The sequence below is a fragment of the Diabrotica virgifera genome, chromosome 1, assembly GCF_917563875.1.
Source record: "Diabrotica virgifera virgifera chromosome 1, PGI_DIABVI_V3a".
In the NCBI taxonomy this organism is placed as follows: Eukaryota; Metazoa; Arthropoda; class Insecta; order Coleoptera; family Chrysomelidae; genus Diabrotica; species Diabrotica virgifera.
Window position 1 is genome coordinate 78,799,522 of NC_065443.1, and position 17,120 is coordinate 78,816,641.

General features: G+C 31.8%; 1 protein-coding gene across 2 annotated transcripts in view; it reads right to left on the reverse strand.

Annotated features, from left to right (window-relative positions):
- Nucleotides 1–17,120, reverse strand: part of LOC114349386 (uncharacterized) — a 104,098-nt gene that overhangs the window by 49,074 nt on the left and 37,904 nt on the right. For both annotated transcript variants that reach the window (XM_028299735.2, XM_028299733.2), the window contains exon 2: nt 4,418–5,023. In XM_028299735.2, coding sequence (XP_028155536.2) covers nt 4,418–4,975 — 558 coding nt within the window. In that variant the 5' untranslated portion in view covers nt 4,976–5,023. The remainder of the gene's footprint in view (nt 1–4,417; nt 5,024–17,120) is intronic.

Sequence of the window (17,120 nt, forward strand, 5' to 3'; positions counted from 1 at the left end):
TTTATGAAAGAAGAAGATTTATACTAATAACTTAATTAAAAAAGAATGACAAATAATAATTCTAAGTATCGCAAAATTATTTTGCAAGAACATGTCGATTTTTTGCTTATAAACAATTAGAATAACTTTTTAACCATTACCCGTAGAAAAATTATTTTTTCACATTTAGAAAGACTGAATTTTTATACAAATTAAAAAAAAAAGAAAAAATTGTCCTAGGACAATTAGGGACGAAGTTGCCGCCCCCCATTTTTTAATTCACAGCAGCTTTCTTTATAACAATTACGAAATCAAATCAGTCACATTGGAAAGAGCATACTTCAGAGTTTTAATATATCAAGTATAAAAAATATATACTTTCAAACAAATCGTCCACAAAACTTCAAAATGTGACCCTTAAAATCGGCCGGCCTCGAAACTTGGGAGATCGATGAGAAGGGGGAAGGAAATGTTAGCTCTATCTCTTGTTCTCGCCTATGAATTTCGACGTTTCTTTTTTTAATTTGTATGTACTTTTTGCGTACAGTACGAGTATGCATTATTTAAATAAATTAATTGTTATATACACCATCAAATTTGTTTAAACAATTTTTTTTTCATTGTTTTTAATAATATTTGAAGTAATTTTAATCACAAAACATACATATTTATGAATAATATAATAATACATAGTTTTTTTATTAAACTTAGTAATAATTTAAAGTATGAAAAAACAAATTATCCCATTCGATTGTTTCTAAAAATAGTATTGGTCTGTGGAAATCAGAAAATGTCAAATAAACTAGGTTTTATTTTTTTAGTAAACATGCTATTAGATGAATGAAAAACTGAAGTTACAGAACCACCAAAAAAGAGATAAACGTAATTGATTGGGGTTGGAAAGTAAGCTAAGAACCGTTAGTGCCGATCCGATCAACAGATCTTCTTTATATCAGATATTTTATTAAAATAAACTATCTGCTCTTGCAAAACTGGTTGCACCGAGTACTTGTTAGTACAGAGATATAAATAGTTTATGGACTTCGGTTATCAAAACCTCAATCTTTCTCCATTATCTATTTTGGAGTTTCTTTTTTTAATCTGCATGTACCCTTTGCGTACGTTACGGATATGTTTTTTGTTAATAAAGTGGTTATTTAATTAACTATGTAAATTGTGTAAACAATTTTTGGAAATTCTTTTACGATATTTTTAGGATGACTTTGTTGGCAATTATAGGAGTGGATCATATGCACTTGACTTTACAAAAACTTATAATAAATGGGTAACTGATAATTGTTACGTTTTTCATAAAAATACAAGTATTCCTAGATAAATTTCCTTTAATTTTATTTTAATAGTCTTGCTATCATACCAAAATGTATGAAATATATTTTGTTTTTTTGCAATCTTAAAATTATAACTTTCAATGTTGTAAGATACAATTATTACAATATTGTAGAAAATTTCTGAAAATAATTTTGTTCTTTTTATCCTCTCTCTAATTTTGTTACATTTCATTTTTCGTTTATCTAGTAGCATGTTTATCAAGAAATAAATCCTAGTTTATTTGAGATTTTTTATTTTCAATTTAATATTATAAGCCAATTTTAGATTTAGGAATAATTGAATAGGATTAGTAATATAATAATTACAGGGTGTAACAAAAATACAGGTCATAAATTTAATCGCATATTCTGGGACCAAAAATAGTTCGATTGAACCTAACTTACCTTAGTTTAAATATGCACATAAAAAAAGTTACAGCCCTTTGAATTTACAAAATGAAAATCGATTTTGTCCAATATATAGAAGAGATTTTTTATTGAAAATAGACATGTGGTATTTCTATGGCAGGAGCATCTTACAAAAAAATTATAGTAAAATTTTGACACCCCATAAAAATTTTATGGGGGTTTTGTTCCTTTAAACCCCCCAAACTTTTGTGTTCGTTCCAATTAAATTATTAATGTGGTACTATTAGTGAAACACAATGTTTTTAAAACTTTTTTGCCTCTTAGTACTTTTTCGAAAAGTCAGTTTTTATTGAGATATTTTAAATATTCGTCAAATCCACCACATATTTGTATAATATGGTTAAGTACGATTATGAAGACTTGGTAATCGTATGAAAATTTATTATTTATAATTTACATTTTTAGGCATATTTTGAACCATATTAAAAAAGAAGCCACATCTTGATAAAAGGTGCCTTATCGAAAAAATACTAAGAGACAAAAAGTTTTAGAAACATTGTGTTTAACTAATGGTGCCGCAGTAATAGTTCAATTGGAACGTACACAAACATTTGGGGGGGGGTAAAGGAACAAACCCCCATAACATTTTTATGTAAACATATTAAAAAAGAAGCCGCAACTCGATAAAAACTGCCTTATCGAAAAAATACTAAGAGGCAAAAAAGTTTTAAAAACAGTGAGTTTAACTAATGGTACCACAATAATAATTTAATTGGGTTGTACACAAAAGTTGGGGGGGTTTAAGTGAACAAAACCCCCATAAAATTTTTATGGGATGCAAAAATTTCACTATAATTTTTCTTTGAGATGTTCCTGTCATGAGAATGATACATGTCCATTTTCAATAAAAAATCTCTAATAGTTTTCGATATATTTGAAAAAATAGATTTTCATTTTGTAACTTCAAAGGGCTATAACTTTTTTTTTTATGTGCACACTTGTATTAAGGTAAGTTAGGACCAATCGATCTATTTTTGGTCCCAGAATATGTGATTTAATTTATGACCTGTATTTTTGTTACGCCCTGTATAACTAATATGTACGTTTTACAATAAAGTTACATAAAATATTATTTAAAAAAATTGAAAAAAATTGTTTAAACAAATTTGATGGTGTATATAACAATTAGTTTATTTAAATAACGCATATTCGTAATGTACGTAAAAAGTACATACAAATTAAAAAAAGAAACAACGAAATAAATGATCGAGAACCAGAGATACAGTTAACAGCTCCTTCCCCCCTCTCATCGCTATCCCAAGTTTCAACGCCGGCCGATTTTAAAGGCCATATTTTTAAGCTTTTTGGACGATTTCCTTGAAAGGAAATCTTTTGTATACTTGGTACGTTAAAACTTTGATGTATGTTCTTTCAAATGCTGCTAATTTTATTTCTTAATTGTTATAAACAAAGCTGCCGTGAATTAAACAAAGAAGGGGGCTAACTTTGTCCCTAATTTTCGTAGGACAATTGTTTTTCTTTTTAAATGTGTATAAAAATTTAGATTTTCTAAATATGGAAAATTAATTTTTCTACGGGTAACGGTTAAAAAGTTATTCTAATTGTTTATAAGCAAAAAATCGACATGTTTTTGCAAAATAATTTTACACTATTTATAATTATTTTTTGTCATTTTTTTTAAATCAGGTTAATAGAATAAATCTTCTTCTTTCATAAACTGTCCAAAGTATTACTGTAACCTCATCGTTTTCTGACTTATAGTGTTGCAAAAAAAATTAATTTGGGATAAACAAATTAAATAACTTTTAAACTATTTGACCAATTTCTTTGAAATTTAGAATATAATTTAAGCACCAGAAGTCTCAGCATTCCTTGTAATAAGAAAGTTCTATCTTAATTTTTACATAAGTTATGAACATTTATAAAATCTCAAAATTTATGACTTATTTTGCAATTTTCTAAGCAACAAATAAGGATAGACATATGCAGTGAACGCCATATTGAAGTTTTTTATATGATTTATCAGTTTCTTATTCTAAAATTTGTTTAAAATGCTTAATTTTTTATTAATAGACGAAAAAAGCAAGAATTTAGCGTTTTTTGATCTTCATTTGTTTATAGCTATGTATATCATCAAAACCGGCTGCAGGAAACATATAGGTTATTAATATAGATGTCCATACTACTCAAAAAATTTGGTTTCGGTCTGGAGGGGGATGTGTCACGAGAAAAATCTTATTTCTCTGGACTATGGTTCAAGTCTACTTGACCTGTTAAGGTTTCCAAGATAAGGGGAAAATCATTGTTGCTCCGAGACCAAATATTGTTTCACAATATAATAGCAATATGGGTGGCACTGATTTGATAGATGGCAATGTATCTTCCTATCGAATGGAAATCCGTTCGAAAAAAATGGTATTGGCCTATTTTTATATACCTACATACCTAGTGGACGTGAACATCAAAATCCATGGATGTTGTATAGAAAATCTGGTCGTAACATTAGCCACTTGGAATTTATACGTTTTGTACAGAATATTTAACGATTTTCAATAAATTTTGTCGATAAAATTTTTTTTCTCGGTGTAAATGGGTTAAAATTGGGAATTTTACGTCCATTCGACTAAATAATTATGTACATAAAGACAATAGTTTAATTAACATATGGTGTAATTCTATTAGTAAAGGTTATTATATTGATATAGAATTTAAAAAATTACCTCTTTAGCTAAATCATTATATGGCAGTTTCTCGGCGGCACTCAGTAGTGCCCACCATTCTCCTAATATCTTGGTCACCCCTCTATTCTCCAAATGGACGAATTTCTCTCTAACGATCGGCCTGTGCTTCTTACAGAATATCAAAAAGGCATTAGGCGGTCTTCTGGCATGGTGCGAAGGAGATTCTTCTTTTTCATCTTTGGTATTATCTAAGGGCTCTTCAGTTTTTAAAACAGGCATCTCTTCCTGTTTAGGCTCCTCAAGCTCTTCGAATTGTACGGGAGCTTCCGAGGGTTTATCGACATCCCAAGTCATCTTTTTGTTGTCGATGTTTATGGTGGAATCCGTTTTGATTTTGCTCATCTTCATTTTGTGTTTCGACCACAGTTCTTTTAATGACATTTCAGTACCATTGGGACTCAACTGATTATTGTTTTCATTAATTTGTGGTTGTTTATCAGTTGGATAGGTGGTTTTCGTAGGTGTTTCTGACGATAACGTAAAATTCTTAGTATGTGGTTTTGTGAAATTTTGCGGGTTCTGATATACAAAACTCATGTTTGTTTAAATTAAATTAGAACTTCAAATTAGAACATAACCAGAAACCTGAAACAAAAAATAAATATTTAGTATTTACCTACATTAGACAACAGAGATTAGTAATAATAAAAAACAATAAACAAGCTGCACACAAATCCAGGTATTGCTTTGTTAAGGGGATAGGCGCAAAATTTCGGCTCCAATGCTATTTGAATGCATTTTTGAATCATGAGAAAACTAATAAGTATTTTTGAAAAATTGAAACGCAGAATGAAAGATTACGTTATTACCGAGGGTAGAAAGTCCCTGAAAACTTCTATAATGTTTATTTTAATAAGTTACAAGAGTAAAAAAGAAGAGCAAAGGACATCGCACACATCTTATGGAAAATATAATGTCACTAAAATTCAATAAAGTTTATACGAATAGATTCGTTTTAAATTAACGGTCAAATCTTATCATTGCGCCAACTCTTAATTATGATTAATTACGGCGCAAATTGCAATTAAAGTTTATCGAAATCAAATTTTTTAGTCAGTAAAAGTGTCAGTTACAATTACTATTGCTCTGGGTGCTATTCAAAAGAGCTTAAACCCCGCTGGGCCTAAGCGGATTAGTAAAACTAATCCGCTGATTTATGGAGTACCGACAATTTGGGTATTATAAAATATTTTTTCTCTCTCTAACTTATGTACGTATCCATTTGATTTCAGATTTATTTATATCAATTTCTGCTCTTATTATTGAAAATATGGAGTTGGCGCAATGATAAGATTTGACCGTTAATTTAAAACGAATCTATTCGTATAAATTTTATTGAATTTGAGTGACATTATATTTTCCATAAGATGTGTGCGATGTCCTTTAGTGTGATTTTTAAGTTCGAATATCTCATTCAAAAGAAACTTTTTGTTTATTTTAAGGGACTTTCTAACCCTCGGTAATAATGTAGTCTTCCATTCTGCGTTTATATTTTTCAAAAATATTTATTAGTTTCTTCAGGATTCGAAAAAAATTAACACCATATCCGTGGTGATATTTTCCAAATCGAACATTCGCTATCTTTGTTATACATAACACACTCAGTCGAACAGAATGTGGTAACAAGACAGTGACAAACAAGGCTACTAAATATTTGACAGCAATATTTTGAGTTATTTATTAAATAATACTGATAGTATATTTGATAAACTTTTGATAAGACATGAAATTAATAAAAATTTATTTATTGTTATTATTTATGAAAGACCCAAGCAGAGAATACACCAGGATATATTCTGTGATCCAAGTATTTTGTTGTTAAAGATGTTCTCAAAATTTATCTAAGCGTTCCTTAGTAACAATACAGGGTGTTTGATAAAGAATGGGCCATAGCTTAACCTTAGATTCCTGAGCTTAAAATAGGTCGATTTAAGCTAACTTACCTTAGTACAAAGGTGGTGCTGGTATTGTACAATCTACTAAATTATGTTAAACAAACGTTTCTGGCTACTACCAGAGGCGTACGACGGGGGAACGTGAATGGTTGACCCTTCCCAAATTCTATGCCACTGGCGGAATTGCTATTTTAGTGCAATTTTTTGATTCTCCAATACTTTCTATGTAAAAACATACTCTTCATTCGTAAAGATAAAGCCATTAGTTTTCGAGATATTTGAAGCTAAAAACGAAGGAGCATAATACATTAATCAAAATAAGTGTGCCTTTTCATTTTTAACTTCAAATATCTCGAAAACTAATGACTTTATCGTTACGAATGAAGAGTATATTATTTGCATAGAAAGTATTGGACAATCTAAAAATTATGCTAAAATAGCAGTTTCATCAGTGGCGTAGAATTTGGGAAGGGCCAACCATTCACTTTCCCCTGTCGTACGCCTCTGGTATTTGCCACAAACGATTATTTAACATAATTTAGTAGAGTGTACAGTACCTGCACTTTCTGCCAAGTACCATAAGGATATGTCAAATAGTTTTATAGTAAAGGGCACACATAGCTCTTAAAGTTTAAAGAATAAATTATTAAAAAAAAAAGAATACTTTAAAATAATTTGACATAATATCCGTGTGATACTTGGCAGAAAGTGTATGCACTGTACACAGTGTACACCTTACTAAAATATGTTAACTAATCGTTTCTGGCTACTACCAGAGGCGTACGACAGGGGAAAGTGAATGGTTGACCCTTCCCAAATTCTACGCCACTGATGAAACTGATATTTTAGCATAATTTTTAGATTCTCCAATACTTTCTATGCAAATAATATACTCTTCGTTCGTAACGATAAAGTTATTAGTTTTCGAGATATTTGAAGTTAAAAATGAAAAGGCACACTTATTTTGATATTATTATGCTCCTTCGTTTTTAGCTACAAATATCTCGAAAACTAATGGCTTTATCGTTACGAATGAAGAGTGTGTTTTTTACATAGAAAGTATTGGAGAATCAAAAAATTGCTCTAAAATAGCAATTCCGCCAGTGGCGTAGAATTTGGGAAGGGTCAACCATTCACGTTCCCCCGTCGTATGCCTCTGTTAGTAGCCAAAAACGTTTGTTTAACATAATTTAGTAGATTGTATAATACCAGCACCACTTACCAAATTTCGTGTTATTGTCCCATGCCTGTCAGGAAATATTCAAAAGTAAATAAAATAAAAGTTTAACTTTGACACCCTGTATTTCGGTTATTATCAATTTTTGTACTAAGGTAAGTTAGCGTAAATCGACCTATTTTAAGCTCAGGAATCTAAGGTTAAGCTATGGCCCATTCTTTACCAAACACCCTGTATATTATTAAAAAAAATAACTTTTTCTTTTTCCTCGAGTATTAGTTTTTATTGTATAGTATATAAATTATTGTACTCACTGAATACATAGTTAGTGAAAAAATAATCATATTAATTAACTGAAGTAATAATTTAATCGCTTAAACAAGTAACGGTTATCCAAGAACATTCAAAAGCCATCTCTAAGTTAATGATGACAATGTCATTGTCAACCAATAATCTCCATACCAGTGAGAATTTATAGACATAATTTGCCGTGTAAAGAAAGAAAAAGTAGGGATAGCCGTAAAAGATTTGCGCCTACGCTCTAAATACATATTAATAATAGTAAAACCCCATTTTTTTAAATATTTTCAAAATGTCCCGTTGGCATTTTTACTATAGGGCTTTTCATTCACAGTCATTTGTTTCGAGCTTCTGTCATGTGTCACATAAAATTAATATCTATATCTACGTCATACGTTATTGGTATCCACCATGATACAAACCGAAGACGTATGACGTAGATATATTAATATTATGTGACACATGACAGAAGCTCGAAACAAATGACCATCGATGAAAAGCCCTATTGATTGTTATTTCGTTATTAATAACGTTATTAGCTGAAGGGTCACAGCTAAATACACTTTGATTAAAGTCTTTTAAAAACAAAAGTATGTTATCGATAGTGTTGCACTTCTCGCCATATCCCAGTAGCACAAGTTTTGGGCAGATTGCAATTGCGCGCAGCGGTCAGGGTTCTCAACAGGGTGTCTAAGCCAATGGTGCAATTGCGCGCACGTCTTTAAAAAGGTATGCTGTGATTGCGCGCAAAGACTTCTTATTCGTTTTGAACGGAAATTTTGCTAATTTAAAAAAATTAAGATAATAACAAGTGAATACTACATTGAAATAGTTGTGATAAAAAAAACTAAATAGTGTTTCTTTTATAATTAATATTTATTGTATTAAATAATGTACATATGTAGACATTTAATTTGAACATGCCTTATAACATATAGTTTTAACAAATTCTATTCTGGATATTTCTTTATTTTTAAATTTCTCTATCAAATTTGTTACATATTTTAATGTTCTTTCATAATTAATATTTTTAATTTTTTTTTTGTAAATGTAAGCTATTTAATTGCACATAATTAATTAAAAAATGAATATATTATATATATTATATATTATACAGTACAATTTTCAAAGGAAGAAGACCTAACCCTTCGGTCCAAACCTAACTTTCGGGTATTAGAGCTGCTGATATATACCGCTGCGCGCAATCACAATATACCGCTTTGTTTACCTGCCTTAATCCTTCCGTTGCGCGCAATCACAGCAACCCTCTTAAAGGTAAATTTCAGTAATAAAGTAAATAATCGTGGATTGACTTGTATTTGAAACAATGTGTTCAATCTTCGCGACAAAACAATCGCAAGTGGAGTCCGGCGCTAAGGGATGAACCGCACTGATCACAAATTGGGCGTTCTTCTTTTTTAAACAAAGGTTCACAAAAAAACTGGGTATGTCCAAGTTGTAAAGGAGAAATAATTATTTGGTTTCGTCTGGACAGCTCGGAATAGGAGAATTAGATCGCTGAAGATTTGTATGATAAGATTAGGGTTTGTGGTATTTCTTTGGAATCGTAAGAGGCCTTAATTAACTGTTGGAATTTTTGCAATCCAAGGTGGAGATGAAGATATACTTTTGTATTGATTATAAGGGTGGAAATTGCTTCCAGTTACGTAGTTTCATTGCTTGATGCATTCTGCGGGAATATGGAAGATTTAACTTTGAAGAATCGTTAGTCATGGATATTTCTAAAATGTCATTTATTGAAATTCTTTTATTTACAGTTATGCTAGAAAAACAAACAAATTTTCTCTCCTAAAAATACGTTTTATGTGAATAAGCTTACTGTTTATTGTCGGTAACAAATATTAACGTTAACCCTTTCGTTCACTGAGTCCTCAATTGAGGACAACCTATTCTATAATTTTTTGTTTCTAGCTCCATGTGTTTTTACCCATGGCACCCATTGTCCCCGATTATGGACATCCCACTCCGTCCAATGAGTAATTGTGCTGCCATCTAACAGTTTTTGAACAAAATATTTAATTTATTTGAGTTTCTTTCGTTATCAATGTGAACAATTGGTATTGATTTTGGTATTGGCTCCCCCGCATTGCGGGGTCTCGCGGTTCCTAGATCCGGGCCTGGCCCTGGCCTCCCCCAGCATCCGCCTCCAAGGCGGTTCTTTGATATATTGGATTCTTTGTAATATTGGTATAACTCGTGGTTGAACCTTATTCTACATATATACCATTGTCGCAAATGGGTCCCAATATCCTCCTTAACATCTTTCTTTCAAAAGTTCCGAATGGGTTATAGATGTCAAATTTAGAAAAAAATAGATACATTGAAGGGAAATATTTGAAACAATTTCAAGATAAAAACAAAATTCCCAGTATAATAAACCACCTCTCAAATTTAATTTCAAGATATTCCATTAAACCAAAATTAACTATTAAAAAATGCCGTAAAACTATTTTAGTGCGTAATCAAATTTTTTTCTAAAATAGCAATTTCATGTTGAACTTTAAAATAAAGAGAAACACATTTATTGTATGTACATCGTACCTTATCACGCTCGATATTGCCAAAGAATGTGTTTATTTCGCAGGAACAATAATATTGGATTCATACTTTGTTTATTCGAATTTATTACTCTCTGACAAATCGTATGCACTACTGAAGTATAGGTAATTGGTCAACATTTTTTCGATGTTTTACTTACATAGTCATTGCACATAGGTATTACATTCTCAGATGTAATAAATAGAGTCGTCAAACTCGTTAATGATAGTGAAGCTTCGCATTCTTGCAAATTTTTGTTTGACTGTGCAAAAAATAAACTGATATGTAGATTGTAAGAACTTATATAATATGTATATAGATATTTCGTTGTTTTAATGAATGTGAATTTTTGGACATCATTTGAATTTGATAACTAGCGGCAACCGGCATCAAAACCATAATTGAAAGTACTTATCTAATAACAGACTTCCACTTCCAACTATACCTACAAGAATCAAGTCAAAGTTTTCATATAATAAAATACACTTCTCCAAGAAATTAACGCACCACCACCTTAAAAATGAGTATTAAAAATTGTCATTGTATACCGGGTGTACCAACTACCAATAAAACTGTGTTTTTTACTCAAAGTTTGCATCACACTGTGGAATATTCTAGCAGTTATAAAATACTGAAATTAAAACCCAACTAATAATAGCCCATGTTCTCTTAATATTCTGTTTTTTAATTAATTCGCTTATGTTGGATAATAAAAAAGTTAGGTACTTTAACAATTAGCCATGTTTTCCATCAATACAGGGTGTTTTTAAATAAGTATGGAAAACTTTAAGTGCAATTCTGCATGAAAAGATAATGACAGTTTGCTTCATAAACGTGTGTCCGCAAATGCTTCGTTTCCGAGATAGGGGGTGTAAAAATGCAAGCCAAACGGATACAGGAGCAAAAACATGATGAGGGAATTCTACAATTTGCAATTCACAACTCACCTATCCAGCCCGGAGAAATTCCAACGAAAAATGGACTCCTACACTCAGATAGGAGTAAAATAATAGAAATAAAAATGAATAAACATTTTCATTTCGTTGCAAAACGAAACCAAAGCCGTCTGATATTTCAGTTAGTTCTCTAGTTACACACAATTATTATTTTAGTTTGTTCAGAGATAGCTACATATGCATTATCTGATGATAAACTAACAAGTTTTGAAACCGGTCAGAGTGCTTGTAGCGCTCTCTGAACTGAAATATAATACGACTTTAGTTTCGTTTTGCAACGAAATGAAAATGTTTATTCATTTTTATAATTATATATAAGAATAATAGGAAACTTATAACCCGACAGCGCACATAAAAATAGATAACACACAATCGAGAACATAAAAATTAAAAGAGGGGTACGGCAAGGTTGCATTCTCTCTCCATTGCTATTTAACTTGTACTCGGATGTTATTATGCGAGAAGTACACTGGACAACGAAACAGATGGCGTTGTAATAAACGGAATCCCCATTAATAACTTAATGCAGTGGCGGCCCGTGAGGTAGTGCCATAGAGCCATGGCACTACCTTACTAACTATGCAGAAGCATATTTTCATTTTAAAATTTTTTAATGCCTGTTAATTTTTTGTGTGTATTTCTTTTTATCTTCATAAATTATATAAAATCTGGCAACTGTGCGCGTAGTACAATCGCTGCCACTTACAGCGGAGATTATTCGGCTGGAGAATCTCGAGCCAAAATTGGTACTACCAACGCTGAAAAGAGAAAGATTTTACGAGCATCCTATATAAGTGACAGAGAAAGAGCTCATCATCATTCTCTTTGCCTTATCCCTATGCGGGGTCGGCTTCCCTAATTGCATTTCTCCACACAATTCTATCTTGGGTCATATTAATGTTAATCCCCTTTACCAACATGTCCTGCCTTATCGTCTCCCCCCAGGTCTTCTTTGGTCTTCCTCTCCTACTTCTTCCAGGAATCTGCAATTCAGCTATTCTTCGTATTGGGTGATTAACATCTCGACGTTGAACATGACCAAACCATCTTAACCTATGCTCTCTCATTTTGGTATCAATTGGTGCCACACCTAGACTTCCCCTAATATACTCATTTCTAATTTTATCCTTCTTTGTCACTCCACTCATCCATCTAAGCATTCTCATTTCCGCCACATGCATTCGTTGTTCCTCTTTCTTTTTCACTGCCCAACATTCAGTTCCGTGCATCATAGCCGGTCTTATGGCTGTTTTATAGAATTTTCCCTTCAACTTCATTGGAATTTTTCTGTCACACAACACACCACTCGCTTCTTTCCACTTCATCCATCCAGCCCTAATTCTACTGCATGCATCTCCATCTATTTCTCCATTACTCTGTAATACCGATCCTAGGTACTTAAAACTATTGCTTTTCACAATCATTTCACCATCCAAAGATACCATTTTATTTGTAGTAACTCCATCTTTAAATGAACATTCCAACTACTCTGTTTTTGTCCTACTAAGTTTTAAACCTTTTTCCTCCAGAGCTTGTCTTCACTGTTCCAGTTTTTGTTCTAAGTCTCTTTCACTATTTCCTATTAACACTACATCATCAGCATACATTAGGCACCATGGAATACTACCCTGTAGTTTCGATGTTATCTGGTCCAGAACTAATGAGAATAAATAAGGACTAAGCACCGAGCCTTGGTGCAATCCTACTTTAACCTGAAATTTATCAGTCTCTCCCACACCTGTCCTAACACTAGTCGTGACTCCCTCATACATATCTCTCACAATCTTTACATATTCGCCAGGGACTCCTTTCTTATTGAGAGCCCACCACAGAATCTCTCGAGGAACTCTATCATATGCTTTCTCAAGATCAATGAATACCATATGAGCGTTGGTCTCTTTATTCCTGTATTTTTCCATCAGTTGCCTTACAATGAAAATTGCATCTGTTGTTGATCTGCCCTGCATAAAGCCAAATTGATTATCGGATATTTCGGTTTCTTCACGTATCCGTCTATCAATTACTCTCATATTTTCATGGTGTGGCTAAGTAGTTTTATAGCCCTGTAGTTTGTGCATTGTTGTATGTCTCCCTTGTTTTTGTAGACAGGTACTAATATACTGCTTCTCCATTCGTCTGGCATTTGTCCAACTTCCATGATTCTGTTAAATAGACCTGCTAGCCAACTTATTCCTGTCTCTCCCAATGCTCTCCATACTTCCCCAGGAATACCATCTGGTCCTACTGCTTTTCCTTTCTTTATTTTTTGAAGCGCTTGAGCCACTTCCTCGTTTGTTATTCTGGTAACCATTGCTGTTACTGTCTCCGTTAACTCGACAGGCTGTCTGTCAAATTCTTCATTTAATAAACTGTCAAAATACTTTCTCCATCTCTTTTTGACATCCTTTTCGTGAATTAGTATTTTATTATTTTCATCTCGGTTACATCTAATCTGATTAAAATCTCTTGCTTTCTTTGCTCTCTGTTTGGCTATTTTATATATCTTTGCTTCGCCTTCCCTGGTATCAAGTTGATCGTATAGGTTTGAATACGCTTCTGCTTTAGCTTTTGCTACTGCTACTTTCGCTTCCTTTTTGGCGACCATATAGTTTTGAAGATCTATATCCGATCTGGTTTCTTGCCACTTTTTATATAATTTTCCCTTCTCTTTTATTTTTCCTTGTACTTCATTTGACCACCACCAAGTCTCTTTATCCTCAAACTTCTTTCCTGACGTTTTCCCAAGTATTTCAATAGCCGTCTCTCTAATAATATTGGGCATTTTTCTCCAAATTGTGTTAGGGCTTCCTTTCGTGTTCCAACATATTTTTTCTACTATTTTTTTCCTGAATAGACCTTCCTTCTCATCTTTTAGCATCCACCTCTTGATTTTTTGTGGTCCTCTCCGATATTTTTGTTTAGTTTCGCTTTTTACTTCGATGTCCAGAACAAGCAGCTTATGTTGTTGGCTTACTGTCTCACTAACTATTACCTTGCAGTCCTTGCATTCACGTATGTCTTCTTTCCTTATCATGAAGTAGTCTATTTGGGATTGATGTTGTCCACTTTTGTAGGTAATAAGTTGAGTTTATCTCTTTTTGACAGAGAAAGAGCTATATTGGACTATTTAGTATACCTTAAATGGGAATCTCGTGCCTGGCACAAGATTTTGAGTTTCTTTAAGTGCTGGATTGTCGCTTTTGTTATTTCTATTTTCTGTTAAAGTTTTTGTATTTATAATATTAATATTATTATTAAACTTTTAGTGCATCATGATCGTGGGTGTAGTATAAATAATATTTTGATTATTAGTTTAATTTATTAATTGACAATGAATCAGATTAGTATCTTAAACAACTCTTTTGGTGGTTTTTCTTTACAAATTTTATAAGGTTTTGTGGAGCTTTCGAGTCAGCTTAAAGAGGTTACGACGAAAAAAAATTCACAAAATAGAGCCTTATTTAAGGAACTGGTCAATTTTAGCGCCGAATTAGACAACGACTTATAATATTTAAAGTTCCAGATCTTTCAAAGGTCTACCGTCTCCTGACATGTAGTTGCTTCTAATTTGTTTATGTCGGAGAAGTTTTCTGTTTACAAGCGTCGGTTCCCCGAATAATTTTTTAATGAAACATGGAGACAATTTTAATTTTTAAACAAAACTCGGTTTAAAACTGAATTAGAAGTACTGTATTAGTGAGACGAATTAAGTACTACCTCTGGGGCTATTCCGCTATGAGTTTTATTAAATGAGGAAGGTTTAGGAAGCACATTGGAAGAAACTATTTAAATTTTAAGCATTTTAATTACCATTCCTATATCAATATCTGAAGCAGAACGCTGTTTTTCGATGTTAAAACGAATTAAAACATTAGTTAAAAATACAATGAAAGAAGAACGACTTAGGTATCTGCTGAAAAGTATTTTGTAAATGGTATTGATAATTTTAATAATAAAGTCATTGAAAACTTTGCAACCAAAAAACAAGAAGAATGTATCTTAAACTTTAAAAGTGGTATTAACACAACTTTGTGCATGTGTGTAATAATGAAATAGTATTATTTTTATAATTTTGTAAATAGAGACTAAATCGTAATATGTACAAGCTAAGTAATATTAGCAGTAAATAATGATTGTACGTTGAGAGTTTTTTATTGTTAATGAATTTACGGAACTGTTTTGATAAATTTTAAACAATTTTTTGGCACCTCAGATAAATATACATAAGATACATAAGGTAAAAGTATCAGCGCCTATTTTTTTAAAATTTTTTTTTATAACTTTTTTGACAATATCGTAGACTCGTCACTAAAAATTTTGGCGGCTGCCAGAATTCTGGCACTACCTTCTTAAAGTGGTACGAGCCGCCACTGACTTAATGTATGCAGATGACAGAGTGGTAATGGCAGAGAATATTGAAAATTTGCAGAGAATAGTCCAAAAAGTTTATACAGCAAGTTTACATTAAGGCTTAAATATGAACTTTGATAAAACCAGTTTTCTAATATTTACCAAGAAACCAAATAATAATGCCCAACAACTTATTATTGATGGCCAAAATATCGGACTTGTATTAAATACAAATACCGTTGAACTAGAATAAATGAGAATAACGATTTTGCACAGGAACTAACAACAAAGATAATTGAAATTGCATGTAATTCATTTATGAAAATGAAAAAAAAATTCTGTATTAGAACTTCGACATAAAAATTCGCATGCTGAGATGTTACATATTTAGTATCCTCCTATACGGTATAGAGGCAGCCACCCTGACTAAATCGATGATGAGAAAAGTAGAAGTTTTCGAGATGTGGCTGTACAGAAGAATCCTGAGAGTATCTTACGTAGACAGACTTTCAAAGAAACTTTCTTGCGAAGACTTTCAAAAGAAACAGAAGTAAATAATGAAATCAAGATACGAAAACTACAAGGTCTTGGTCACGTGATGAGAGAATATTGTTACAAAACTGTCTCGACTTTTCTATGATCTTTTAGGCACTAATTTTTAATTTTTGTTGACTTCAAACAAAATTCCCAGTATAATAAACCACCTCTCAAATTTAATTTCAAGATATTCCATTAAACCAAAATTAACTATTAAAAAATGCCGTAAAACTATTTCAGTGCGTAATCAAATTTTTTTCTAAAATAGCAACTTCATGTTGAACATTAAAATAAAGAGAAAAACATTTATTGTATGTATATCGTACCTTATCACGCTCGATATTGCCAAAGAATGTGTTTATTTCGCAGGAACAATAATATTGGATTCATACTTTGTTTATTCGAATTTATTACTCTCTGACAAATCGTATGCACTACTGAAGTATAGGTAATTGGTCAACATTTTTTCGATGTTTTACTTACATAGTCATTGCACATATGTATTACATTCTCAGATGTAATAAATAGAGTCGTCAAACTCGTTAATGATAGTGAAGCTTCGCATTCTTGCAAATTTTTGTTTGACTGTGCAAAAAATAAACTGATATGTAGATTGCAAGAACTTATATAATATGTATATAGATATTTCTTTGTTTTAATGAATGTGAATTTTTGGACATCATTTGAATTTGATAACTAGCGGCAACCGGCATCAAAACCATAATTGAAAGTACTTATCTAATAACAGACTTACAACCTTACAACAAAATACCACCTTCTGCAGAATATTGTTACAAAACTGTCTCGACTTTTCTATGATCTTTTAGGCACTAATTTTTAATTTTTGTTGACTTCATTTATTTTTAATAACTTACAACTAAACAAATGAGAAACACTGAATTTATACC